Here is a 27,786-nt window from a genome sequence, read left to right as displayed (position 1 = left end):
AGCATCCTGTGGTCTCTTGTCAACTCCCAAAGTCTGAGGTTCTTTTCTGCAGCTGAGTTGCCACCTTGCCAGTAACAGGTGTGTAAACTGGCTCTTGTTTTTCCAGGCACTCTCTTGTATCAATAACATGGGGAAGTCTCAACGGTTTTGTCTGTGTTTAGGGATGTCTTCTTCATCTTTAAAAAATTCTGACATTTAGAAGTTATAGGACAATGCAGAGAATAATACAACAAAAACCTACATTTCTACCACATAGAATTAACAACTCAACATTTTGTCATATTTGCTTTCAGCCTTTTTGTGGAAGTAATTCCACAATACAGATATATCAAAATCCTCTTTGACCATCATCCCCAATCTAATTCTCTCCCCTCTCCCCAGAGACAACCAAAATTATGAGTTTATTATGTATCTTTCCATTCAATGTTGTATAATTTTAATACATTAAGTACATCCATAAGTGTGCATATGCATATATAGTCTCCATCTTGCTTTTTGAATATGTCTGCTAAGTGCTTAACATATTTTCTAACAAGTGCTTAATACGGATAGGCCCTATGGACCAGTGGCTAACTGCAGACTAACAGGAATCTTATTTCTTCTACTTGAATCTATTTCTTAAAAGCTGTGTGACCTCAGCCAAGTCACTTAATCTCTCTGAGCCTCAATACTTACAGTAAGATTGTTATGAGGAGTCAATGAGTTACTATATGGAAGGGCCTCTATAAATGTCAGCTCTCAACATTTTTCCTTAGTATCAAAAACAGTGTAATAGCAGTTTGTGGAGTAACAGAATTTCCGAGGTCTTAATTTAGTTTAAGGATGGCAAATATGTGATGTGTGTGTGTTGCCGTTTTCCTGTCTGCAGCCACTTGTCAAGTCTGCGTCGAGTCCACTACCAACTGGTTGGAGTTACCCTCTGAGATAACACTTACTAGCCATTCATGGTTTATGAGCTGATATTAACTCTCTCTCAAAAGCATATTAATCATAGAGATGGTAATATATCTTAAGTAAAATATTGTTTGTTTGTTTTAAATTTCTAGTTCTCCCTCCTCAACCAGAAAACATCAAGATTTCCAACATCACAGACTCCTCAGCTGTGATCTCTTGGACAATCCTGGATGGCTATTCTATTTCTTCTATTATCATCCGTTACAAGGTTCAGGGCAAGAATGAAGACCAGCACATTGATGTGAAGATCAAGAATGCCACCATCACCCAGTATCAGCTCAAGGGCCTAGAGCCCCAAACAGCTTACCAGGTGGACATCTTTGCAGAGAACAACATAGGGTCAAGCAATCCAACCTTTTCTCATGAACTGATGACTCTTTCTGAATCTCAAGGTTGGTAGAGTGGACAGGTATTTACATAGAATTATTTCTGGAGAGTATCAGAAAAGCCCCACTGTCTTACGATATTTACCCCATATTTGCATCATGTGACATAATGGGCTGGTAGGCGTCACCATCTCTAAAGAGGTCCTTGGAATGAAAATGCCCCTTGGAAGGATAGCCCGTTGATCTGTTATCTATCATGAAAACTTAGGTGAACTTAGCCCATCAGCACTCCCCACCCAGCAATTGAAACTCTGAGGGATATGAATGTGATTCCATGCAGAAGGAAGACAGAGGACCCAGCTTAGTGGAGACAGCCCTGCGTGGTGCTTCAGTGGGCACTCCAGGAACCACACTCCACTCTTTCTCAGAACGAACCCTCTTTTAGCTTGGATGACACTATGCTAGTCCGAGTTTTCTTTTACTTTTCAGATCCAGGTTATGATGTCTCCACGTCCACCGCTAACCCCCACTCCAGAGAGAATAAGCCCTTTGAGATAGAAATCGCTCAGAGTGCCAAGCACACGAGGCGCAGTGTTTGAGATTTTTTGAAATTGAAATATAGTTGATGTAATGTACCATATTATGTTAGTTTCAAGAGCACTACATAGTGATTTGACATTTGCATATATTATGAAATGATCACCACAATAAGGCTAGTAATCATTTGTCTCCATACAAAGTGATTACAATATTATTGACTACATTCCATATGCTGTATATTACATCCCCGTGGCTTATTTATTTCATAACTGGAGGGTTGTACCTCTTAATCCTCTCCAGTGTTTGTGATTGGTAAAACCTGTTGAATGTAATTAGTGAACAAGGACCCCGGGGGGTGGGAAGAACTGCAGCTCCTGGAGAGCCTTCCCTCTGAGTTCTGTCTGAAATTGCACTTCCTCGCGCTCTGCACTATACAGCTTGTGCAAGGCAATGTACCTAGAGGGACATTAGAAGGAAATGGTGATTTCTGCAAATTTATAATTCAGACCAGAGTATTTTTACAGAAAATGTTATAGCACTAAAAACTTCTTGGTTCTCTTGAGGCCTCCCTAGGGCTTAAGAAATAAAATCAAGCAAGCCCTGTTCTCAGTGATGATTCTTTGGAACATGTTTGAAATCTGCAAGGAATGATGGGTCTGCCAATTATAGAGAATTGTATGCAGTAGTTTTCACATGACACTCTTAATAAATGCATAATTTCTATAGTTACTTGTGTTTTGGTAAAACATGTACAGGCCCTAAATCCAAGTTATAAATAAAACACAAAGAGAAAAATTTAAAGACAAGATGTAACAAAACTAGAAAGCCCTTATCATCCCATTTCAGACATCTCTTTATGCACATATAAAACGGAGATAGAAGGAAAGGTAGCTAATCACAAAAGAATAATTGTTAAAAGATAGGATCATGCTCTACATGCTATTTCTCATAAAAATACATTGAATTTATCTTTATTTGAATTTAAATAAGGGAAAGAAGTGGAGAGGTTATACCATAGTCTTTAATAGTTTATTTTGACCTGAGTCCAAAACTTAATGGTTTTTCTCTCTCTCTCTTCTTTCCTTCCTTCTTTCCTTGTCCCATTGGTATCCTCAGGTTTTCTCCATCAGCTCTTTTTTTTTAACATGTTTATTGTAGTATAATTGCTTTACAATGTTGTGTTAGTTTCTGCTGTATAACAAAGTGAATCAGCTATATGTATATATATATATCCCCATATCTCCTCCCTCTTGCGTCTCCCTCCCACCCTCCCTATCCCGCCCCTCTAGGTGGTCACAAAGCACCAAGCTGATCTCCCTGTGCTATGCAGCTGCTTCCCACTAGCTATCTATTTGGTAGTGTATATATGTCAAGGCTACTCTCTCACTTTGCCCCAGCTTACCCTTCCCCCTCCCCATGTCCTCAAGTCCATTCTCTACGTCTACGTCTTTATTCCTGTCCTGCTCCTAGGTTCATCAAAACGATTTTTTTTTAGATTCCATATATATGTGTTAGCATATGGTATTTGTTTTTCTCTTTCTGACTTACTTCACTCTGTATGACAGACTGTAGTTTGTTTGTTTTTATGGCTGAGTAATATTCCATTGTACGTATGTGCCACATCTTCTTTATCCACTCATCTGTTGATGGACACTTAGGTTGCTTCCATGTCCTGGCTATTGTAAATAGTGCTTCAGTGAACATTGTGGTACATGTCTCTTTTTGAATTATGGTTTTCTCAGGGTATATGCCCAGTAGTGGTATTGCCGGGTCATATGGTAGTTCTATTTTTCGTTTTTAAGGAACCTCCATACTGTTCTCCATAGTGGCTGTATCAATTTACATTCCCACCAACAGTGCAGGAGGGTTCCCTTTCCTCCACACCCTCTCCAGCATTTATTGTTTCTAGATTTTTTGATGATGGCTATTCTGACCAGTGTGAGGTGATACCTCATTGCAGTTTTGATTTGCATTTCTCTAATTATTAGTGATGTTGAGCATCCTTTCATGTGTTTATTGGCAATCTGTACATCTTCTTTGAAGAAATGTCTACTTAGGTCTTCTGCCCATTTTTGGACTGGGTTGTTTGTTTTTTTGATATTGAGCTACATGAGCTGCTTGTATATTTTGGAGATGAAACCTTTGTTAGTTGCTTCATCTGCAAATATTTTCTTCCATTCTGAGGGTTGTCTTTTCATCTTGTTTATGGTTTCCTTTGCTGTACAAAAGCTTTGAAGTTTCATTAGGTCCCATTTGTTTATTTTTGTTTTTATTTCCATTTCTCTAGGAGGTGGGTCAAAAAGGATCTTGCTGTGATTTATGTCATAGAGTGTTCTGCCTATGTTTTCCTCTAAGAGTTTTATAGTGTCTGGCCTTACATTTAGGACTTTAATCCATTTTGAGTTTATTTTTGTATATGGTGTTAGGAAGTGTTCTAATTTCATTCTTTTACATGTACCTGTCCAGTTTTCCCAGTGCCACTTATTGAAGAGGGTATCTTTTCTCCATTTTATACTCTTGCTCCCTTTATTAAAGATAAGGTGACCATATGTGCGTGGGTTTATCTCTGGGCTTTCTATCCTGTTCTATTGATCTATATTTCTGTTTTTGTGCCAGTACCATACTGTCTTGATTACTGTAGCTTTTACCTGTACTGAAGTCAGGGAGCCTGATTGCTCCAGCTCCTTTTTTCCTTTCTCAGAATGGCTTTGGCTATTCAGGATCTTTTGTGTTTACATACAAATTGTGAAATTTTTTGTTCTAGTTCTGTGAAAAATGCCATTGGTAGTTTGATAGGGATTGCACTGAATTTGTAGGTTGCTTTGGGTGGTATAGTCATTTTCACCATGTTGATTCTTCCAATGAAAGAACATCATATATCTCTCCATCTGTTTGTATCATCTTTAATTTCTTTCATCAGTGTCTTATTGTTTTCTGCATACAGTTCTTTTGTCTTCTTAGGTAGGTTTATTCCTAGTTATTTTATTCTTTTTGTTGCAATGGTAAATGGAAGTGCTTCCTTAATTTCCCTTTCAGATTTTTCATCATTAGTGTATAGGAATGCAAGAGATTTCTGTGCATTAATTTTGTATCCTGCAACTTTACCAAATTCATTGATTAGCTCTAGTAGTTTTCTGGGAGCATCTTTAGGATTCTCTATGTATAATATCATGTCATCTGCAAACAGTGACAGCTTTACTTCTTTTCTGATTTGGATTCCTTTTATTTCTTTTTCTTCTCTGATTGCTGTGGCTAAAAATTCCAAAACAATGTTGAATAATAGTGGTGAGAGTGGGCAACCTTGTCTTTTTCCTGATCTTAGTGGAAATGGTTTCAATTTTCCACCATTAAGGATGGTATTGGCTGTGGGTTTTTCATATATGGCCTTTATTATGTTGAGGTAGGTTCCCTCTATGCCTCTTTATGGAGAGTTTTTATCATAAATAGGTGTTGAATTTTGTCAAAAGCTTTTTCTGCATCTATTGAGATGATCATATGGTTTTTCTCCTTCAATTTGTTAATATGGTGTATCACATTGATTGATTTGCATATATTGAAGAATCCTTGCATTCCTGGGATAAACCCCACTTGATCATGGTGTGTGATCCTTTTAATGTGCTGTTGGATTCTGTTTGCTAGTATTTTGTTGAGGAGATTTGCATCTATGTTCATCAGTGATATTGGCCTGTAGTTTCCTTTCTTTGCGACATCTTTGCCTGGTTTTGGTATCAGGCTGATGGTGGTGTCCTAGAATGAGTTTCGGAGTGTTTCTCCCTCTGCTATATTTTGGAAGAGTTTGAGAAGGATAGGTGTTAGCTCTTCTCTAAATGTTTGATAGAATTCTCCTGTGAAGCCATCTGGTCCTGGGCGTTTGTTTGTTGGAAGATCTTTAATCACAGTTTCAATTTCAGTGCTTGTGATTGGTCTGTTTATACTTTCCATTTCTTCCTGGTTCAGTCTCAGAAGATTGTGCTATTCTAAGAATTTGTCCATTTCTTCCAGGTTGTCCATTTTATTCACATAGTTGCTTGTAGTAATCTCTCATGATCCTTTGTATTTCTGCAGTGTCAGTTGTTACCTCTTTTTCATTTCTAATTCTATTGATTTGAGTCTTCTCCCTTTCTTCTTGATGAGTCTGGCTAATGGTTTATTAATTTTGTTTATCTTCTCAAAGAACCCGCTTTTAGTTTTATTGATCTTTGCTATCATTTCCTTCATTTCTTTTTCATTTATTTCTGATCTGATCTTTATGATTTCTTTTCCTCTGCTAATTTTGAGGGTTTTTTTTTTGTTCTTCTTTCTCTCATTGCTTTAGTTGTAAGATTAGGTTGTTTATTTGAGATTTTTTTAGTTTCTTCAGGTAGTATTGTATTGCTGTAAACTTCCCTCTTAGAACTGCTTTTGCTGCATCCCATAGGTTTTGGGTCATCGTGTTTTCATTGTCATTTGTTTCTAGGTACTTTTTGATTTTCTCTTTGATTTCTTCAATGATGTCTTGGTTATTTAGTAGTGTATTGTTTAGCCTCCATATGTTTGTATTTTTTACAGTTTTTTCCCTGTAATTGATATCTAGTCTCATCGTGTTGTGCTCAGAAAAGATACTTGATATGATTTCAGTTTTCTTAAATTTACCAAGGCTCAATTTGTGACCCAAGATATGATCTATCCTGGAGAATGTTCCATGAGCCCTTGAAAAGAAAGTGTATTCTGTTTTTATTGGATGGAATCTCTTATAAATATCAATTAAGTCCATCTTGTCTAATGTGTCATTTAAAGCTTGTGTTTCCTTCTTTATTTTCATTCTGGATGACCTGTCCATTGGTGAAAGTGGGGTGTTAAAGTCCCCTACTATTAAATTGTGACTGTCCATTTCCCCTTTTATGGCTGTTAGCATTTGCCTTGTGTATTGAGGTGCTCCTATGTTGGATGCATAAATATTTACAGTTGTTATATCTTCTTCTTGGATTGATCCCTTGATCATTATGTAGTGTCCTTCGTTGTCTCTTGGAATAGTCTTTATTTTAAAGTCTATTTTGTCTGATATGAGAATTGCTACTCCAGGTTTCTTTTGCTTTCCATTTGCATGGAATATCTTTTTCCATCCCCTCACTTTCAGTCTGTATGTGTCCCTAGGTCTGAAGTGGGTCTCTTGTAGACAGCATACATACAGGTCTTGTTTTTGTATCCATTCAGCCAGTCTGTGTCTTTTGGTTGGAGCATTTAATCCATTTACTTTTAAGGAAATTATCAGTATGTATGTTCCTATTACCATTTTCTTAGTTGTTTTGAGTTTGTTTTCGTAGGTCTTTCCTTCTCTTGTATTTCCTGCCTAGAGAAGTTCCTTTAGCATTTGTTGTAGAGCTGGTTTGGTGGTGCTGAATTCTCTTAGCTTTTGCTTGTCTGTAAAGGTTTTAATTTCTCTGTTGAATCTGAATGAGATCCTTGCTAGGTAGAGTAATCTTGGTTGTAGGTTTTTCACTTTCATCACTTAAATATGTCTTGCCACTCCCTGCTGGCCTGCAGAGTTTCTGCTGAAAGATCAGCTGTTAACCTTATGGGGATTCCCTCGTATGTTATTTGTTGCTTTTCCCTTGCTGCTTTTCATAATTTTTCTTTGTATTTAATTTTTGATAGTTTGATTAATATGTGTCTTGGCATGTTTCTCCTTGGCTTTATCCTGTATGGGACTCTCTGCACTTCCTGGACTTATTTCCTTTCCCATGTTAGGGAAGTTTTCAACTGTAATCTTTTCAAATATTTTCTCAGACCCTTTCTTTTTCTCTTCTTCTTCTGGGACCCCTATAATTCAAATGTTGGTGCATTTAATGTTGTCCCAGAGGTCTCTGAGACTGTCCTCAATTCTTTTCATTCTTTTTTCTTTATTCTGCTCTGTGGTAGTTATTTCCACTATTTTATCTTCCAGGACACTTACCCATTCTTCTGCCTCAGTTATTCTGCTATTGATTCCTTCTAGAGTATTTTTAATTTCATTTATTGTGTTGTTCAGCATTGTTTGCTTGCCCTTTAGTTCTTCTAGGTCCTGGTTAAACGTTTCCTGTATTTTCTCCATTCTATTTCCAAGATTTTGGATCATCTTTACTATTATTCCTCTGACTTCTTTTTCAGGTAGACTGCCTATTTCCTCTTCATTTGTTTGGTATGGTGGGTTTTTACCTTGTTCCTACATCTGCTGCATATTTCTCTGTCTTCTCATTTTGCTTAACTTACTGTTTTTGGGGTCTCCTTTTCACAGGCTGCACATTCGTAGTTCCTGGTTTTTTTTGGTGTCTGCCCACAGTGGGTGAGGTTGGGTCAGTGGCTTGTGTAGGCTTCCTGGTGTAGGGGACTGGTGCCTGTGTTCTGGTGGATGAGGCTGGATCTTGTCTTTCTGTTGGGCAGGGCCATGTTCAGTGGTGTGTTTTCTGGTGTCTGTGAACTTAGTATGATTTTAGGCAGCCTCTTTCCTAATGGGTTGTGTTGTGTTCCTGTCTTGCTAGTTGTTTGGCATGGGGCGTCAAGCACTGGAGCTTGTTGGCTGTTGGGTGGAGCTGGGTCTTAGCGTTGAGATGGAGATCTCTGGGAGAGCTCTTGCCAATTGATATTACGTGGGGCCAGGCAGTCTCTGGTGGTCCAATATCCTGAACTCGGCTCTCCCACCTCAGAGGCTCAGGCCTCACACCAGGCCAGAGCACCAAGACCCTGTCAGCCACGTGGTCAGGTATGGGGGGGATTTTCTTGCCTTTTGGGAAGTGTGAGGTCTTCTGCCAGCGTTCAGTACGTGTTCTGTAGGAGTTGTTCCACATGTAGATGTATTTTTGATGTATTTGTGGGGAGGAAGGTGATCTCTATATCTTACTCCTCCACCATCTTGAAGGTCCCCCTGCAATAGGAGCCTCCACTGAAGATGCCAACCTCCACAAGAGCTAGAGGTGCAGAGGCTTTTTTTTCAGAGGTTTTGCAGATTGTCTTTTTGTTTTGTTTTGTTTTGTTTTCCTTTGTGCTTCGTCTAGTTTCAGTTGTTCACAGGGTGCTTCATGCAGAGGCCTTGCATCTGGCACTTCAGATCAGAGTGCGTAGTAAGAAAATCTCCATTAGCTCTTTAAAACAAGAAAAAAGCCAAAGCCAAATATCTTACAGACGCTATGCTCCTTAGAGTTGCAGAGCTTTAAAGCTTTTCTAGGTGGTTAAATTGTGCAGGGAGGTTTAGTCACTTACCCAAAGTCATAGATCTAGTTAGTCATTCTCACTATTACTTGATAATATTCATCTGCTTGGGCCTGTACTTGGAAGTGAAAGTTGAACAAAGGACAACAATTAGTGATTAGCATGTTGCCATTTAAAAAGGTCTTTTGCACATTTCTTTGAACTTATAACAGCCCTGTGAGTCAGACTCATCTCCACTGAGTTCCAGAAAATAAATGAGTAGCCCAAGGTCACCTAGCAGGGCTCAGGCTGGGCTCAGGCTGCCATTACTTTCCCATTACACTGTGACTTCTCCTGCAGATGGTCTTGGCCTCTCTCTCTACCTAGACTAACCTGCTCCTTCTCCTGTGTTCTCCGGCACAGCCCCAGCAGACCTCGGAAGCGGGAAGATGCTGCTGATTGCCATCCTTGGCTCAGCGGGAATGACCTGCCTGACGGTGCTGTTGGCCTTTCTGATCATGTTGCAGTTGAAGAGGGCAAACGTCCAAAGAAGAATGGCCCAAGCCTTCCAAAACGTGGTATGTCTCATCTTCCTAATAGTAATAAGTGCAATTCCACATATATGCAGAACCTTCATTTTAAAGATGTGGGTCAAAAATTTTACCTGTAAAGCAAATATTTCCCTTAGGCAAGTTTCGTCTTTTCTTTGTCTTCCATTATGAAATGGGAGATAAATAGCATGACTATATAATTTCTTGTCCAAATCAGAACAATTCTAAGAGTGAAAAGGCTGCTCTTAATAAGTATGCAGGAAACCAAGCCTAAAGCAGGACTACTGCCCCATCAGAAAGAGAATACAGTCATGCTAGTAATAAGTCACCAGCAAGGGTAATCTTGTAATATAAAGAACTGAACATTTTTGGTAATGAATGGCAGAAGGGTAACCAGACCTCAGAGTGATAGGTAATGAAGATTTGCACTAGACCAGTGTTCCCCACGTTTCCCTGTTTCCAGTTTCCATTTTGTACTTCTAATATCTCTTTCAATTCTATTATCCCTCCTATATGTATGGATTACCTATACGTGTGTATCTCCATTCCTGTGCACCCTTCGGTCTGCAGCCATAGTTCATGGTGCTTGGCACGGCCTCTTTCTTTCATCTAGGAATTTTGACCAGTAAAAAGTTTAGAAAATCATACTTTACCTATAGGCACCCCATTTGAGTCCTTTGCTATACTACAGCCTGAACATTTCTCTAGTTTGTGGTTTCAAGCTCTGTAAAATTAATCTGTACCCAACTTTATTGATTCTGTATATGAAACATTGAGTACAATTACATATTCCAAATGAAGTATACCTTCCTGTACATGAGTCCCTGAGATTCCCTCCAGTACAGAACAAGGGAAGCTCTGTAATCCGACTCCTTGCCAGAGCTGGCTCAACTCAGGCTGTCCCTGTAGAGGAAGGACCAACAAGGTGGTAGAGAGTGCTAGAGCGCATCATGGTACTACTGATGCTTTGTTCTGATACCATCAGCAGCCACTGAAACTCAGGAGAAAAGGAGACACCCTGTTGGGTTTTACTCTAAGCATCAGTCATCTTGGGGCCAGTGTCTGCGCCAGAGTGGGCTTGAGAGATTCTGAGCTTTAGGACAAGTTGAGTAAGAGCCAAGAATAGACCAAGATGACGCTAGGAAACAAAGCTCTCACAGAGGTGTGTCCTGTGATTGACTCATATCGATCTCTGAGTTCTTCTCCAGATCAGAACTCAACACCTGCTCATTCCACAGCAGAGTAGAAACTCAAGTGTGACTAACTCAGGAATATGCTATTTCGTGGCATACATGCTGTTATCCTCCCCTCCCTCACCTCTGCAGACATAACTAATTGATTGTGGCGTGCTTTGCCACTGAGGCCTGTGATCGTGCCCATGCAGCTCTATAGGCAGCCACTTCATCTGAGTGGGCCTGTTCAATGAACCCTATTTCCGTTTTCATTCTAGAATTGGATACAGTATTTCTTTTTTTACCCAGTGTGGGTACAAATCAGGAGGTATTATGTACCTTAAAATTACGAAAAATCCTGACACAAAACCATTATTTTTCTAGCGGGAAGAACCAGCTGTGCAGTTCAACTCAGGAACTCTGGCCCTGAACAGGAAGGCCAAAAACAACCCAGATCCTACAATTTATCCAGTGCTTGACTGGAATGACATCAAATTTCAAGATGTGATTGGGGAGGGTAATTTTGGCCAGGTTCTGAAAGCTCGCATCAAGAAGGATGGGTTACGGATGGACGCTGCCATCAAGAGAATGAAAGGTCAGTGCTTGGACTGCTCGAGTCAGCATTTTATTAGGGTGGGGGGACAGCTTGACTTCCTGTTGAATCTTTCCTCTAAGGTCTTACGCTCTTTAAAGAAAAAATTGGCGTGGTGTCAGATAGAGCTGTTATGTGCAACTGAAGGTGATGTTTCCTTTGAGGGTCAGGGTGTAAACATGAAGGCATAAGCTATTTAGATACCACTGTCTTGATTCCTTGGGATGTGAGAATACAGATTCTCTGTCATACCCTGCTGACTTTGGGGGAGCATTATTTTTCTTAATCCAGTGGTCCTCAAAATTGAGCATGCATCCGAATCACCTGGAAGGCTTGTTAAAAAACCAGATTCTTGGGCTTCCCTGGTGGCGCAGTGGTTGAGAGTCCGCCTGCCGATGCAGGGGACACGGGTTCGTGCCCCGGTTCGGGAAGATCCCACATGCTGTGGAGCGGCTGGGCCCGTGAGCCATGGCCGCTGAGCCTGGCGTCCGGAGCCTGTGCTCCACAAGGGGAGAGGCCACAACAGTGAGAGGCCCACATACAGCCAAAAAAAAAAAAAAACCAGATTCTTCAGCTCCACCCCACAGTTTCTGATACAGTAAGTCTGGCGCAGGGCCAGAGAACTTGGATTTCTAATTAGTTCCCATGTGATGCTGATTCTGAGGCTTGGGAGACCACACTTGGCAAACCACTATCTTCATGGATTATCTGCATCAACATTCCTAGAAATATTGTTAGAAATGCATCTACTTGGGTTTCTCCTTCTCATGGTTCTACTGTATTCTAATTTCTGGGATGGTGCATGAAAAATCTATGTTTTTAAGCTTGCTCAGTGGCTCTTCTGTACACTCAAGTTTGAAAACCCTTGATGTATGGTCACAGGAACTAGATCTTTTCCAGTTGTGTTCAAGACTGCTTGGGGGAAGAAAAAGAAAAAAAGACTGCTTGGGGCCTATCCATTTAATCAGATCTTCTGAGAAAGCAGAATGACTTGTTCCCTGGCAATACTAGCTGTCTTCTCTTCCGGGTGAAATGGCAGTTTAGAAATGACTTGATTGCAAAGCTGCACTGTTGCTTTTACAGCACACAGGCTTGAAAAGTGGCGTATTAGAGCCAGCAATGTAATTACTAGTTGCATTGGGCAGCTCCATTGTAAGGACTCTCTGAGGTTGCTGATGGGTTTTCCTTCTTTTTGACTGCAATATTAAGCCTAAGATGACAATTAACCCTAAATCTTTTTAAATCATCGCTGTTTTCCACATTGCTAGAAAACACTATGTCAGAAAATGAACAAAACAAAATAAACACAGTATTATTTATGCTTAGAGACAGTAATGTTTCAAACCACACACACACACACACACACACACACACACACACCCCTTGCTTAGCATCCAGAAATCCCTTTTTCATTTTGCTACTTTAGTTACAGGGAGCTTTAGGAAGCAGTAAAAATAGTGAGAGGAGAGAGGGTGTAGAACTTTGTAGCATCAGTTTTTATTGGCATCTGACCTGAGCTGATTGTCTATCTCATGCCCATGTGAAGAGGTAGAATAGCTTAACAGGGCACCAGGGCAGACAATTTTTGCAGGAAAAATCATGCATGCAAAGAGGGCAGCTACTGACAACCTTATTATAAAGAGCTTTGCTTTTTAAATGCTTCCAAGGTATTGACCCTCAGGTCCCTGTGGTATAAACAGGGTCCTCGACTTGGAATTGCCTACTTATCAGCCTTATGGGTACCCTTAGCCCATATGAAACATTCCCATAATTTCCAAGCATGTTCAGGCATTCACATGGCTACCAGCTCCCTTCTCACCCTTTCCCCCAATGTTATTTCTTCAAAAAGCCATAATAGCATACTGTCACTGACTCAAGGCTGATCAGCCAGTTGTGCATCAGCCAAAGAGCTTTCTCTTCAGCCTGACTGGTGGTTCTCCCTCTGATCAAAGTGCTAGCGGACAGATGGAATGAAAGGAACAGAAATAAATGCAACTGTTTCCTGACTACCAAGCAACTTCTATGAAAATGACATTGAGATTTGAATTTTTTCAGTAGGACTGGTTTATGAAAAAAGTAAAGTTATTATAATAAAGCAAGGTGTGTACACTACTGCTGATGTTTCACTACAACTTTGTTTTTATCCCTGAGCATATTTGTCTCTGGACGGTAGAGTTAGCTGGGAGAGCCAGAGTCTAAGAATGGATGCAGCTCCATCTCGACCAAATCATTTCCCTGGATATTTGAGAGCTTCAACAGGAAAACTTCAGAGCAGTGGTTCTCAAGCAGGGGTGATTTTTCCCCCAGGGGGGACATTTGGTGATTTCTGGATACATTTTCAGTTGGGCTACTGGTATCTAGTGGGTCAGGTCAGAGGTGCAGCCAAACATCCTACTTTGTACAGGACAGCCCCCAACAATAAAGAAGCATCTGCATTATAGTCATCTCTGATTTCTATACAGTTTTCCAGACCTAATGGTGGCTGAGTGTACCTGAAGGTTCTGGGAAGCAGAGGGGGGACAGTTGTTTCTGAAGAGGTGTAACAGAAAGGGATCACTACTCTTTACTTTCTTCCCAGAATATGCTTCCAAAGATGACCACAGGGACTTCGCTGGGGAACTGGAGGTGCTTTGTAAACTTGGACACCACCCAAACATCATCAATCTCTTGGGAGCGTGTGAACATCGTGGTAAGATGTTCTTTTCCTGTCTTTCCTGCCAGATTTTTTTTTTTTTAAAACAGGCACATTCCATATTGAAATTAGGAAAGACAGTCATCTAAGATTGTTATCTATTTTTTTTTAAGTTGCAGTTTCAGTCTGAATGTCTGGTCCCATTAATAGATCATGCTGAGATTTAGTACCTTTTTGAAGGTAGATCCCAAGGCTGAATCTTTTGGCCTCTGATGTGGTTCAGCTAGTACTGCCCCAAAATATCCATGGCTCCTACATGCCTCCACCTTTGCTAATCCAGAGGTTTTCTCAGCTACTACTAAGTGGATTGAGGCAGCCCTCAGCACCAGGAAGAGTGAAGTAGATTGGCTCTTGTTAGTTGCCTACCTTTTCATTTTCCCTCCAAACCCAAGGAACTGATATTCTGAATGTTAAATCTGTGAATGCCATTAATCTACTGTAATGTGAAAGCACTGGTGATGCTTAGGTTAAAATAATAATAATAAGCTTATATCTAATAGTATCAATACTTTGTTTTTATCCAAAACAATGTCCTGTACAATAACACTGAAGTTTTACAACTATCCTATGTCACACATACTCTTAAGTCCAACTTACATTATTAATTCAAGTATTTATTGAGTATTTCCTATTGTAATGCATGTAATTAGCTGTGAATGAGTAGGTAACAAGAAATCTTTCATGGCTTTACCTCTGCTTGCTACCTGGGTTTGTAGGTCTAAATCTATGCTTAATCTTAATTTCTCGTGGAAAAATTTGCTCCAACAAAAAAGCTCCACACAGTAATTATTTACAGACTTGACAACCTCTTGTTGACTTTGCAGCACAAATACCAACAATGGAAAAGAGACTCCTTCCTTTTCCTCAATTTATTAAACTAAAAATACTGGTACTTCAAACAATGTATCATTCTGTGATCCAATAAGGGTGTAATTCTGAAAGCCAGATCATGTCTCTTAGGTTAGATAATGAAGTAATGACATTTATTTTTGAGCTATTTCCTGAGAACAGTAATCAGCATGGGACAGCAGTAAATGAAAGTTAAAAAAAAAAAAAAGAAACCGACAACAACAGAAGAATGTATATCTTTTAATATTTTGCTCTATCGTCACATTATTGGTTGGCTCTTAAAATTTATAATTCAGTAAAGAAGTGAGAAAGCACATTCATACCAGAATTGAAGTATATCTTTCCTTATAGTACAACAGGATTCAGTGCTAGATTTTTTTAATTTTTGAGAATTTCACTTCCTTAGAATATCTTTGAAGTTTAAATTCCTTCAACATTAAAAAAAGACCAAATAATTCACCTTTAAAAGACAGTAAAACCACTTTACTTTTCATTGGCTCCAAAGATCAATGTTTTTATCAAAGCAGCTTACATTTTATTAAAAAGGGAAAAGGAGAAAGCAATTTGGAATAAAAATAAGACACTGCACCATAGTTTCCTCTAGGAACTATTTTGTTTTATTTTTTTCCTAAAAGGTTGAGTTTTCTGGTTTCTGTAAGCAAAAATGCAATCCCTGACACTAGGCTCTGCTGACTAGTGACCTACTCAGCAATATAGTGACTTATTCCAGATTTTAGGGAGGAGCAGAAGGCAGGAGAGAGAGAAAGTTACCTGGTGTGGGTCCTCTTCTGCTATGGATATTTTATCATTGTTTTTTGATTAAAAAAATATAACCCCGGGCTTCCCTGGTGGCGCAGTGGTTGGGAGTCCGTCTGCCGATGCAGGGGACACGGGTTCGTGCCCCGGTCTGGGAAGATCCCACATGCCGCGGAGCGGCTGGGCCCGTGAGCCATGGCCGCTGAGCCTGCGCGTCCGGAGCCTGTGCTCCACAGCGGGAGGGGCCGCAACAGTGAGAGGCCCTCGTACCACAAAAAAAAAAAAAAAAAAAAAAAAAAAAGCTAGATTCATACTGGAATAACATGCCTGGCTCATATTAGGTTCTTGATATTCAATATTGATTGAATAAAAAAATGACAGGTGATGTGGACTAGCTGTCTTAGATCGTCTGGAAGCAAATGCTTTGATTTCATTCTACTAGTGTCACCGAGTAGGTGACAGGAAGCCCTCTATGTTTGGTAGAGGTGGGGAGGGGAACCCTGAGAGCAAGCACTTTAAGTATTGCAGGAATGATGTCACTTGTCTTCCTCCTGGCCCCAGCATTACCGAGGTCGGTACCACTAGGTGTGTAACTTTACGATAAAACAGAGGTGTATAAGCGGTTCCTGAGAATCATAGCACATCTCAGAAATATCACGGCAGCTTAGGGTTACCGATAAAGTGGTGCTGTCTCCCTTCCTGCCCAGGCTACCTGTACCTGGCCATCGAGTATGCCCCCCACGGCAACCTCCTTGACTTCCTGCGCAAGAGCCGCGTGCTGGAGACGGACCCTGCGTTCGCCATCGCTAACAGCACCGCCTCCACGCTGTCCTCCCAGCAGCTCCTCCACTTTGCAGCAGATGTGGCCCGGGGAATGGACTACTTGAGCCAAAAACAGGTTCGTCCTGAGGATCTTGCTTTGGACATCTTTCCTCTGAAAGTCTCTCTGGAATCAGAGTTTAGATAAGTTTGTACATTTGTTTTTGGTCGCTGTCTCTTCCTTAATTCCTTCTTACAATCTTCTAACTTTCATATCTTTGCTAATATGTCATCTCTTTATATAGAAGTTAATGCCCAACACTGACGGTATGTTTATCTAGTGACTCTTATCATGTATATTTGGTGAGGTGCCTTCACCGATCTAAGCTTGGTGTGGCTCTAAATAATGCATAGTAGCAGAGGCCATTCACGGCAACTGGAAGATTTCATGACCTGGTTTTTCTTCCAGGTTGCTCCTCCAGAGACATGTGGGTCATTTGGCAGAATCCACTCACTGAGCATTTAGGAGAGGAACTTTAAGGGAACTGGATTCTGGTGACTTTTGAAAACCCCTTTTCACACTGACCTCTCTGTTTCCCAAAGCTCTTGCCCCTACGCAAGAAACAAAATGGAGTGAAAAAGCAAATGCGATGCTGAAAATACATGATTTTTTTTTTAAATTTCAGTTTATTCACAGGGACCTGGCTGCCAGGAACATTTTAGTTGGTGAAAACTATGTAGCCAAAATAGCCGATTTTGGATTGTCCCGAGGTCAAGAAGTGTATGTGAAAAAGACGATGGTAAGTTCAGAACAGACACTGATGAGATCCTTTCTGGGGCACCCCTCCCTCTCCTGATGTTGTTTCTCTTAGAATACCATCTTTCTGTGATGACTGAGGCCTCTGACCATTTTCCCCATTGGATAATGCCCTGGCCCAGCAAACATCCTTTCTCATTTTTGATTCCTAAAATGACTGGAGGGTCGACATTTACCAATGAAGAAGGCCCTGTCACATGTGGCCAAGTAATTGAACGTGCAAGCCTAGTGCTGCAGGGACTCAGGTCTACATCCAGCCCAGACCCTGAGGTCTGGTCTCACTCAGAAACCTCTGGAGAGCTCCCACAGTCCCCTTTTGCACAGCAAACTTAGGAGGGGGGAAAAGACACTTAATATACCTTCTAAAACATCAAGGAAATCAATTAATGAGGTTCCTAAATCACAAGGATGCTCTAGAGAGAAACTCATAACTTCTAAATGCTCATACAAAATTTCCCTCTTTGCCAAAAGTTCTCTGCTCACTCTTCAAGCCCCAATCAAATCCACTTTCACCTAATGATACCTAGTCTCCTAAACATTCATATTTTATCTTCAAATACAAGCTCCTGGGAGAACCTCACCACAGTGTTAGAAGAGAGAAGCTGGACTCATTCTGCTACTTTTGTCCACCCTAGAATCATAAAGCCCTGGACATGCCACATTCCTGGACATTAGTGCTGTGCCGACAACATGCCACCACCCTCTGCTTTCCCTGAGCGGGTGGGCAATGTAGGGCGTTGGGGGTGACACACCCTGTAGTCTTTGCACGTGTTGGGTAGGTCCACTCCACTGGCCTGGCTCTCCCAGCATTACCTGGGCTCAGCTTTCTTGGGATGACTCCAGTTCTTATAACATATAGAGGGTCCTTTTACTTTTGTGGGTACCAAATTGCCTCCTAGCAAGGCTCAGGCTTCTGTGTTTATCCTCAAGCTCAGGTTTCCTTTCTCTTCAATATACTTATTTTAGTTACTGACAAGATAACACAGAAATAATACTCAAGAATGCTTTCAAGAGGAAATGGTCCACAGTTCACAACCTGGACACGATTAATTTATTTTATTCTTTACTTATGGCCTTCCACAGGCATACATTCTTTTCCATAGTTACAATCACAGTGAACCTAACCACTTTGGAACTTCCCACTCTCTTTTTGGATGAGGTTTTGAAGTTAGTCTCCTTTGGTTCTTAGAGACCACCATGCCCCTGGTCCTGTATACTTATTAACATCAGCACTTTTTGGAAGCCAGAGATGCCTCCCTGAGGGCTGGTTTCCAGGCAATATTTTTTTTTCCCCTAAACTCTTCAGATTTGCCCCACTCAAAGCAGACTTTTCTCTGGGAAGGAGCTGGGCTGGTCTTAAAGAAGCAGGACCTACCACCACTCACCCATCTACTCTGGCTCTCCCCACTCCTCCTGGGAGCATCCTCCTTAGAATCCTCTTATCTCCATCACAGAATCCCTCTCCTTCCTTCACTCTGGAGTGGGCGGGGCGGGGGTTTGCCCCAGATGAGGGGCAAGAGAGGTTAACACAGGTTAGCCCCGTAATCCACGCATTTTATTTGGTTGCTTTCCTTAGGCCCCCAAAGCTAAGGTTGGTTTGCTCGACATTTCATCAAGGGTAGGGATTTCTGTATATTGGGGAGCTTAGGAGGAGTGCTTAGAGGGGCGGAGCACAGGTAGGGCTCAAGTCTATCTCCCAGTGGAAGGGCAAAGTGTGCAGTGGCAGCATGGGGTCTGGGGAGGAAAAGGACAGGGTGAGGGTAGGGGAAGAAAAGAGAAGGGACTGGAGAGGAGCAAGCTCCCGGCAAGAAGGGTGCAGTATAGCAAGACACCACCAGAGGGCAGAGGAGCCACTTTCTCTGGCCTATTATTTAAGTCAGAGAGATTCAATTCCTATTGTACCTAGAGTCGTCCGGGGAAATTAAAAAAAATACAGATGCTGAGTCCTATGGCTTAGATATTCTGATTCAGTTATTCTGGGGAGGGCATCCTGCATCAGTTTTTTTTTTTAAATTCCCCCAGGCGATGCTAATACTGGAAGTGTAGCAAACTAACGTACTTAAGTGATTTGGGGTTTTACTATCATTGATTAATATATCGATCCCGTCAGCATGGATTTATTTATTACTATAATGTTTCATGCTTGTGCTAGGTTTGGGGATAATATAATTCAGACACAGCTCCTTCAAAGAGCTCAGAGACCCATAATGAACAATCGTCACAGTGGATGAGGCTGAGGATGAGGAAAGTGCCAGTGCCATGGGAACTCAGAGGAAGCACACTGAAGCTTTACAGTAAATGTCAAATAGATATTGGAGATGTCAGAATGAAGTGGATGACCTGGAGGATGTGGTATATATAAAAATCGAGAGGCAAAGGAAAGCATGGAACCTTTGGCCATTAAGTAATTCAGTATGGCTGGAGTGTGATGCAGAAAAAAGGGAGAGTTAAAATGCAAGGCTGGGACTTTCCAAGGGAGTGTGGAAAGTTCCAGAATGGTTAGGTTCACTGTGATTGTAACTATGGAAAAGAGTGTATGCTTGTGGAAGGCCATAAGTAAAAAATAAAATGCAAGGTTGGAGTTAAAACGCAAGTGGGGATAAGGTCCTGAAGAGCTTTGGATGCCAGCTAAGGATTTGGGGACTCATCTAAGCATTGGGGATCTTGGGACATTAAAGAACTTTAAGGAAGGGAACCACATGGTTGTACTTGCCATTTAGAGTGATTGTGGTGTGGAGAACAGGTCATCGGGGTGAAACTAGAGGCTGGGAGATCCGTGGAGAGGTGGTGGTTTCATCAGGCAGGAGATGATGGTGGCCTGCACCAAGGTGATAGCAGTAGGGACAGACACATGTGGGCAGATCCAAAAGCAGTCAAATAAAACAGAAAGGAAGAAGTGTGCATGGAAATCAGTCATTAGGAGGTACGAGGTCAGAGGTCAGCTGGTTGGGAGTAAATGAGAGCAAAGACCCAACAGGAAATGGAGACAACTCTTTCCGTTCCATAGCTGTGAAGGGGAAGAGAGAAAAACAGGTGACAGATGGGGTGGGGTGGACATAGAGAGAAGGGAGGCGTGGATGTTGAGGAGAACACTGAAGATGTAGATGTGAGAAAGGATCCTTTTTTAAAAGAAGACTATTTTTTTTTAGAGCAGTTTTAGGTTCACAACAAAATGGAGAGGAAGGCACAGCGATTTCCCATATACTCCCTACCCCACACATGCATACCCTCCCCCATCATCAACATCCTCTGCCACAGAGGTACCTTTGTTACAGCCAATGGACCTGCATTGACATGCCATAATCACCCAAAGTTTATAGTTTACATCAAAGCTCACTCCCAGTGTTGTACATTCTATGGGTTTGGAGAAATTTATAAGGACCTATGTCCTTCATTATGGTATCTTACACATTTTCACCGCCCTAAAAATCCTGTTTTCTGCCTATTCAGACCCCAGATCCGACCCCACCCCTAGCAACCATGGATCTTTTTTGAGAAAGGATACTTTTATATTTAAACCTTAAAGTACAGGACAACCATTTGGGATTTATGGTCAGAAAGAGCTTCAAAATAGTGCCAGTAAATACAGAACTGGGAGAGAATTTCACATTCAGGAATAATCCTTGGGATCCAGGTCGGGGCTGGTCTCATGGAAGGGGAGTCTGGGAGAATGCCTGCTCTGGTTTTGAGGGGGGCTGAGAAAGATCCCCTAAATACTCCTGATTTTGCCCCACCCACTGGCTAATGTAAGCTGAAATGCCACTGTTAGAGCTTGGACAGATCTCTGGGAGGGAGGGATCCATCTCTCAGTAGGGTTCATGTATTCCTGGGGTGGGTCGAGAGGAAAGGAACCCAAATTCATAGCAAATTTGAGGAAACTAGGAATAAAACTCAGAAGTCAAACTTCACATTTTCCAGTCCACATCTCATTTTCCCCAGCCTGGACTCAATAAGCCAAGAAATGGGGCAAACCTGGAGGGAGTCGGGGCCAGGCACCCAAAGGGTGGGCAAGTGTCTCTCATCCTGTCTCCAAACCCAATGCACGTGGCACTGGCTAGAAGTCATCACCTTCTCTGTGAATCACGGGCATACTCTTCCCTTTGGCCTGAAATGCTCTTTCCTCCCCCATACACCTGATGGTGCCTACACATCTTACAGAACCGAACTCATGTGTCCCCTCCTCTGGAAACTCCTGCACAATCCCCTCCAGGCACACGCGGTCTCCTCCCATCACTTTAGCCTTTCCTGCATTACAGCTTACTTCCTAGGCCTGTCTCTCCTTTCACACCTCTGAGTGCCTCTGACAGCCACAAAGGGAATAACTGAGTGACTAGCGAAAGGACACACACATCCACACACACACGTCTGCACACATCGTTATTTTTCTTTATGTGAAACTGTGGTAGGGGCCCCTTGAGGTAAGTGGGACTCACACAATTTGCAAGTCTTTGAATTTAAAAGCACACTTGTGGGTGGGACATGTGCAAAACAGTTCCTGAGTCTGCCACGCCTTCTGTCTGGGGACCTCCCCGGGGACTTGGGTGAGTCCCAGCTTCACGCCAGCGGCGAGCCTTGGGAAGGGGCCCTGTCCAGCCTAAGCGGCATCTCACCTCGTTCTCTCCAGGGACGGCTCCCCGTGCGCTGGATGGCGATCGAGTCACTAAATTACAGCGTGTATACAACCAACAGTGACGTGTAAGTAAAGCCTCTCACTGCTGAGGGATTTTTTTTTCTTTTTTTGTCCCAGAAAAATATCCATTTGACAGAGGTTTTAAAGAGAAGCAGAAATATTGTATCCGTCTGGGGAATAAAGCTAATCACTAATCCCAGGAAATCACAGACTAAATGAAGCCACAGAGGGGACAGTTTTCCCTGGTGGCAGGCTTTGGGTTTCTTTCTGCATGTCGAGGAGTGACCTCAAGTGGTGAATCCCTCATCTCCAGAGGAGCAAGGGGCATCCCAGCCTTCCCATGGCTCCACTCCCCAGACTGACCTCAGCACGAGGACCTAGATCAGAGGAGGTGGCCCCACAGTAGCTGCTGGGGATCAGAGGTGGCAGGGATGGAAAGCAGACAGACACAGTGGGAACCATCTCTGCTTGCAGCCTGCATGACAAGTCTCAGGCTGGCGGGGGAAGGAAGGGTTGGGATTGAGGCCTGAGCCCTCTTGCTCAGGTTCCCTCTTTTCAGGAGGAAGAACTGAGGCCCCGAGTGTTCCTGTGTCTTCAGTGTGTGCCTTTATATGTTATCTCACATCATCTCTGCATAACTTTAAGAAATTGGTGTCCTCACTTTTGGAAGAATACACTAAGAGGCCTCAGGAGTTCTAGTCACTTGTCTCAGGTCACACAAGTATCAGGTGGCAGAGATGGGATCTGACATAGGTCTGTCTGGCTTAGAATCTCCTGCTTTCCAGCTTTCCACCTTGCATTCGCTACCTAAAGCGAGTGGGAGCTCTGGCAGAGCTAACACTCTTTCCCTGTTATAATCCTTCCACTGGCCGAAGAGGAGATAAATGCATGCTGTGTGCAAGGCCCTAGCCTAGGAAACAGACATGTAACTTTTCCTTTTCTGACCTAGGCTTAGTCGCCCTGGCTTTCTGGGCAGAAAGTTGACTGGGCAACATACGTGCTGGTTATTGGTTTCTCTTTTGTTCCTCTGCAGATGGTCCTATGGCGTGTTACTATGGGAGATTGTTAGCTTAGGTGAGTATCCATGTCTACCTACCAGGTGAGGCTCTAGGCAAAGCGAGTGGGCCCCTCCCGGACTCCTTTACCGTATAATCTCATGGGTAACGTGTACTCAGTGCCAACAGACGCCACTTGGGAAAAGAACCTTACGGGTTTCCATGTTTGAGTGTGTTTATTCCCATGGTTCTCTTTATGAAAGCCCTGTGTTTAATGTCATATTTAATACTAATAACCTGGTGGTCAAGAACTTCATTCTGAGTTGTCTCTGCTTGTGCACAGATGTCACAGAGCTGTCATAAGTTTACTTCTACAACTTGAAGACAGTATATTATGAAAAGTCACATTTTCTAAGGCCATTTAATACCACGTGAAAATGTGCATGCCAAAAACCAGAAAAAATTCCCATAATCCCGGTTTTATAAATATTACACATGAAAAAAACTGGGAGGACCACACAGAAGGATTTTTTAAAATGTAGTTTTTTTCTGCATTATTTTTTGTATTTTCCACAGTAAACATGTATTGCTTTTCTAATTAACATTGATAGATAAAATAGGAATTGCATAACATAAATACAGACTTCCAATTAGGAAAAAGATCCATGTCATTGGTACAATAGACGTGCTGTGTGTAGACAGACTTGGGGAAGAGGAATAGCACCAGAAGGAAGGAGACTGTGGTGGATCTCTGCACTAAGGAGTGGCCGCACGAAAGCACGGTCTGTAGCCGAAGTCCAGCTGTGATGTGCGGTAGGCTTGCTCCGGAGGAAGATCACCACGGGTGCTCAGCATCGCTTGACACACCCCGTCTTTCTCCCAGCCCCTTGGCTGTATAGCCTCAGGGCAGGAGATGCTGACTTCTGCATCCGAGGGGGCTTAGGGTGCACCGTTTCCTGTCTTCCAGGTGGCACCCCTTACTGTGGGATGACGTGTGCAGAACTCTACGAGAAGCTGCCCCAGGGCTACAGATTGGAGAAGCCGCTAAACTGTGATGATGAGGTGTAAGTCAGGCCTCACCCGGGGCCATTTTATCCTGACTTTCTCCCTGTACCTTTCTTGGACTGACTCTAGTGAAGGAGCTATCTGATACATACACGTATGTTTACCTATATGTGCACACACGCACGCACACATGCACACCCCATATAGTCAGAAACAAGGGGGTTCTTGAAACTAAGACTGTGATGCAATGGGCAGGGAATAACAGCTTTCTAGGCATAGAAATCCAGGAGGAATTTAAGGTGATGATTCTTGGTTGAATCTTAAGGTTGAAAGGAGAAAGGGCAACAAAGGCAGAAAAGATCTGAAATAAATTCATGAAATTATCCATGAATTAAATGTATGAAACCTTGAGACTAACTTTGGGGACAGAGATTTCAGAGCTGTTATATTAAGAAAGACAGATTTTTCTTCATAAAATCTTACTTCTATGAGGATTATTTTCCAGGAATAAGTATTCTTCTCAGGGGAATAATGATTATCTTTAGCGATGTTGCCATTCCCAGAACTAACCAATGTAGTTGCTGCCTAACTGGCATGATTTGAAGAGTGCAAGGCTCTAGGCTGAGCAAGTAATTTATCATCCAAACCAAGCCACTTCTAAGAGTGAAATAGGGTGCTGTTATTGTTATGGTACAAGAGATATAAAACTAGACCATCCTGGGAAAACCTGGATGTACCTGAACCATCATTGGACAAAGTCCCTAAAATGTCATCTTTTGAGATTCATTCCATAAGGAGTGATATTTTCAGCCCTTATGAAACTTCTGTTAAAGTACAAACTGTTCTATTGATAGAATCTCTAACACCCCAGGCTGATGGTTGAGAGCCCTCTGTGCACTACAGGTCCCCTGAGTCACCTGGTCAGCATGTGAAATCTTGAGCCCCATTCCCAGACATGATTCTATACATCTAGGGTGCGTCCCAGGAATCTGCATTTTAACAAGTAGTTCTGGCCACATTTGAGAAAGTACTGACTTAGACCAGCACTTCCTAAGCTAGGTGGAAAGTGTGAGACGTAAATAAATGACACAGAGTTCTGTGATCAGTTATGTCTGGGAAGCTTCTAGGTTAAACCTGGTTAAAAAGGTAGCTTGTTTTTAATGGAATGACTTCTCAAGATTTTTCTGGGTCGATCCCTAAGAGGAAGATGCCATGGGTGGCATTTTGCAAATTTATTTGAGCATGGGGCCATTTAAAAAAAATAAAACCCTGACATTTTGAGAGGTGTGGTATTCCAAGGGACATGCTGCCCTAGACATGTAACTCAGTTCTTTCCAGATAATCAGAATAGCTGAGACCAAGATCCCATGGGAGTGGTAACTAAAGCAGGCACTAGATCTAGTGGGAGAAGAAAGGGGACTTGGATGGGGAGATGGGAGGCCTAACAGAATCTTCCTAGGTGCCGTACTTTTGTCTTTTGCTGGCTAAGCGTGATGACCATGCGTTGGGTGGCTACATTCTCTTTTTTGCCATACCCTACACCTGGCTGTGCGCAGGCCTGAAGCACAGTTGTAGACTTAACCCTTTCACTGTTTTCAAAAGGTATGATCTCATGAGACAATGCTGGCGGGAGAAGCCTTATGAAAGGCCCTCATTTGCCCAGATCCTGGTGTCCTTAAACAGGATGTTAGAAGAACGAAAGGTGAGTATGGAGATCAAAGCAGGGGTTCTTTAAGTGGAATTCCTCATGTGTCTATTGTGGTTAATAAAAAGTTGATACAAGTCAACAGGTTCTCCTGAGCATGACCCTAGGTGCTAGAGGGACATAAGGATGTGGACCCAACTTTGAGGAAGTTACAATTTTGGAGGACATAAGATTCCTATATAAGATACAGTCACACACAGTAGCACAACATATACAACTGGCTTATTCGAGCTAGAAGCAATCTTAAATCTCATCAGTCATACAGCCTGACCCTTTAATTTTATAGAGGAAGAAACAGACGTAGAAGGGTGAAAAGTGACTTGCCCAAGGACAAACAGCAGGTAGACAACATAGCGTGGTCTACAGGTTACTATGGGGAGGGTCAGGCATTCTATCAAAATTTCTAGAAAGTAGTTGACTATACAGACCTGAGGTTCGAAAGACAAATCTAGGTTAGGGAAGTAGATGTTGAACGTCATCAAAACCCAGTTGGTAATTAAACCAAAGATGTGGGTGAGGTCACACAGCAGGAGGTGAGAAGCAGACAGAGGAAGGGGCCTTAGAGGATGTGGGGCGTGTCAGGAGGGACCAGTGAGAGACCATGAGAAAGAGAAGCCGGAGACTGAAACAGGTGAGAGGAAGCAATCCTACTTGCAGAAGTCAGGGGATGCTTTTCAGGAAGAAAGTTGTTAAACACAACAGAGGGAATAAGGATAGAAAACTACCCCCCAAGTATCCGCATCTGAGTTGAAACAAGCTAAGGAAACTGGGGTATTACTGTAACTGCCCCTGGCAGAGGCAGGACTGAGCCAGTTTGTGTCTCTGAACCACTCTTGTTCTTCTAGACCTACGTGAATACCACGCTTTATGAGAAGTTTACCTACGCAGGAATCGACTGTTCTGCCGAAGAAGCAGCCTAGGACAGACCATCTTCAGCTGTATATTCCGTTTTCGCTTCACCAGCATGAGAGACCCTTGAGAACTTGATGCCAAGCAAGCAAGTCTCTGTCAAGAGAGGTGACATAGAATATGGACGTGTATATAGATTGCTGTCTGTCTGGGACATTCACCGTAAGACCCCTGTGTGTGAATCTATAGTACCCTCTATTAGGACTGTATATATACTATTTTGAGTAAGAATGTGCTGGAATCAGAATGCCTGTGGTTTCATATGCAATAATATATTTTTCTAAAAACATGGACTTTACAGGAAGGTGTGAGAGTACAATTACTGTAGTGCATAACTCATTATTGTCCCAGATATTTTTGATATTTACCTATATATTGGATGTTATGTCTTGCTGTGTAGAAGAAAATATTGTAAACCTGACCCTGATAGCACAGGTGAGAAAAGTAGGGGAAATGTATGAATTCTTACAGGACATGGATTTAAGTCTGTACCTAAGCAATATAAAAGAGCTTCTTCTATCTCTAAAATTTCCCCCTCACCTGTGGAAGCCACCCCAATTTCATTTCATAATTTGACAACTTTGTCAGGTGTTTCCAGAGCCCACAAGTCAGTCCAGAATGCTAACCCTGAAAAACAGATTTAAATCTCGTTCCTTAGATGCCTAAGAACTTTGAGAGAAGTATAAGTTTGATCAATTAATAGGATTTAGTTTTAGTTTCTTTGATAACATTGATGTGTTTATTAAGAAATTAAAATAGGAAGCTTGGAGTTAGTTAGTTATATTTGGGAGACATGTGACATCATATCAGATTAACATCCCTACCTGTATTACACATTGTAAAAAGTTTTAGTTTTGATCATTTGTGAGTTTACCATTTATACTGTAGGCACATGCTACACTGAGATCATATAGTAAGTGAATAAATGTCTTGCCTACCCACATTTTGTCCAGGAATGTGTCTCATAGGTATTGCCAAATGTCTGTATTATACTTTTGAGAAAAACACCTTAAATTATCATCCTCTACCTTGTTGGTAATATGCAGAGAGCAGTTGGTGGGTATATGCCACCAGACGTATCTCAAGCTCACAAGATTAGAAATGTCTTCCAGAAGTATCCTACTGTCTAATCTGTTTTCTTGCACCTCTGGTAGTATTCCCATGTGAACTGAGGGCTTAGAACTAGAATCCCTTTTAATTGTGCTGCAATGTTAACAGTTCGCCATACCGCATAATGTTCCATATTCCTGCCATCTGCTCAACTTTATGCATCAGAAACAATGACCAGGAAATTGTATTTGTCCCAAACGCTCTTCATCCACAACAGCATATGCAGTGGAGACAAAACAAAAGCAAGACGGCTGTCGCAGCGTTTATTGCATCAACTAAGT

At 42.0% G+C, this 27,786-nt stretch overlaps 1 protein-coding gene across 1 annotated transcript in view; it reads left to right on the top strand.

Annotated features, from left to right (window-relative positions):
- LOC308618412 (angiopoietin-1 receptor-like) overlaps window positions 1-27,338 on the top strand; it is a 110,982-nt gene extending 83,644 nt beyond the window's left edge. Inside the window, exons 13-23 of the mRNA XM_081236212.1 lie at window positions 1,047-1,346; window positions 9,387-9,541; window positions 11,071-11,281; window positions 13,857-13,967; window positions 16,283-16,473; window positions 17,021-17,134; window positions 21,776-21,846; window positions 22,815-22,855; window positions 23,744-23,840; window positions 25,384-25,483; window positions 26,332-27,338. Coding sequence (XP_081092338.1) covers window positions 1,047-1,346; window positions 9,387-9,541; window positions 11,071-11,281; window positions 13,857-13,967; window positions 16,283-16,473; window positions 17,021-17,134; window positions 21,776-21,846; window positions 22,815-22,855; window positions 23,744-23,840; window positions 25,384-25,483; window positions 26,332-26,406 — 1,466 coding nt within the window. The 3' untranslated portion in view covers window positions 26,407-27,338. The remainder of the gene's footprint in view (window positions 1-1,046; window positions 1,347-9,386; window positions 9,542-11,070; window positions 11,282-13,856; window positions 13,968-16,282; window positions 16,474-17,020; window positions 17,135-21,775; window positions 21,847-22,814; window positions 22,856-23,743; window positions 23,841-25,383; window positions 25,484-26,331) is intronic.
- Window positions 27,339-27,786: the final 448 nt, after the last annotated feature.

Source organism: Mesoplodon bidens, assembly GCF_964165515.1.
Source record: "Mesoplodon bidens genome assembly, chromosome: 6".
In the NCBI taxonomy this organism is placed as follows: Eukaryota; Metazoa; Chordata; class Mammalia; order Artiodactyla; family Ziphiidae; genus Mesoplodon; species Mesoplodon bidens.
The sequence above is the reverse complement of the archived record's forward strand: the minus strand, read 5'-3'. Positions and strand labels throughout refer to the sequence as shown.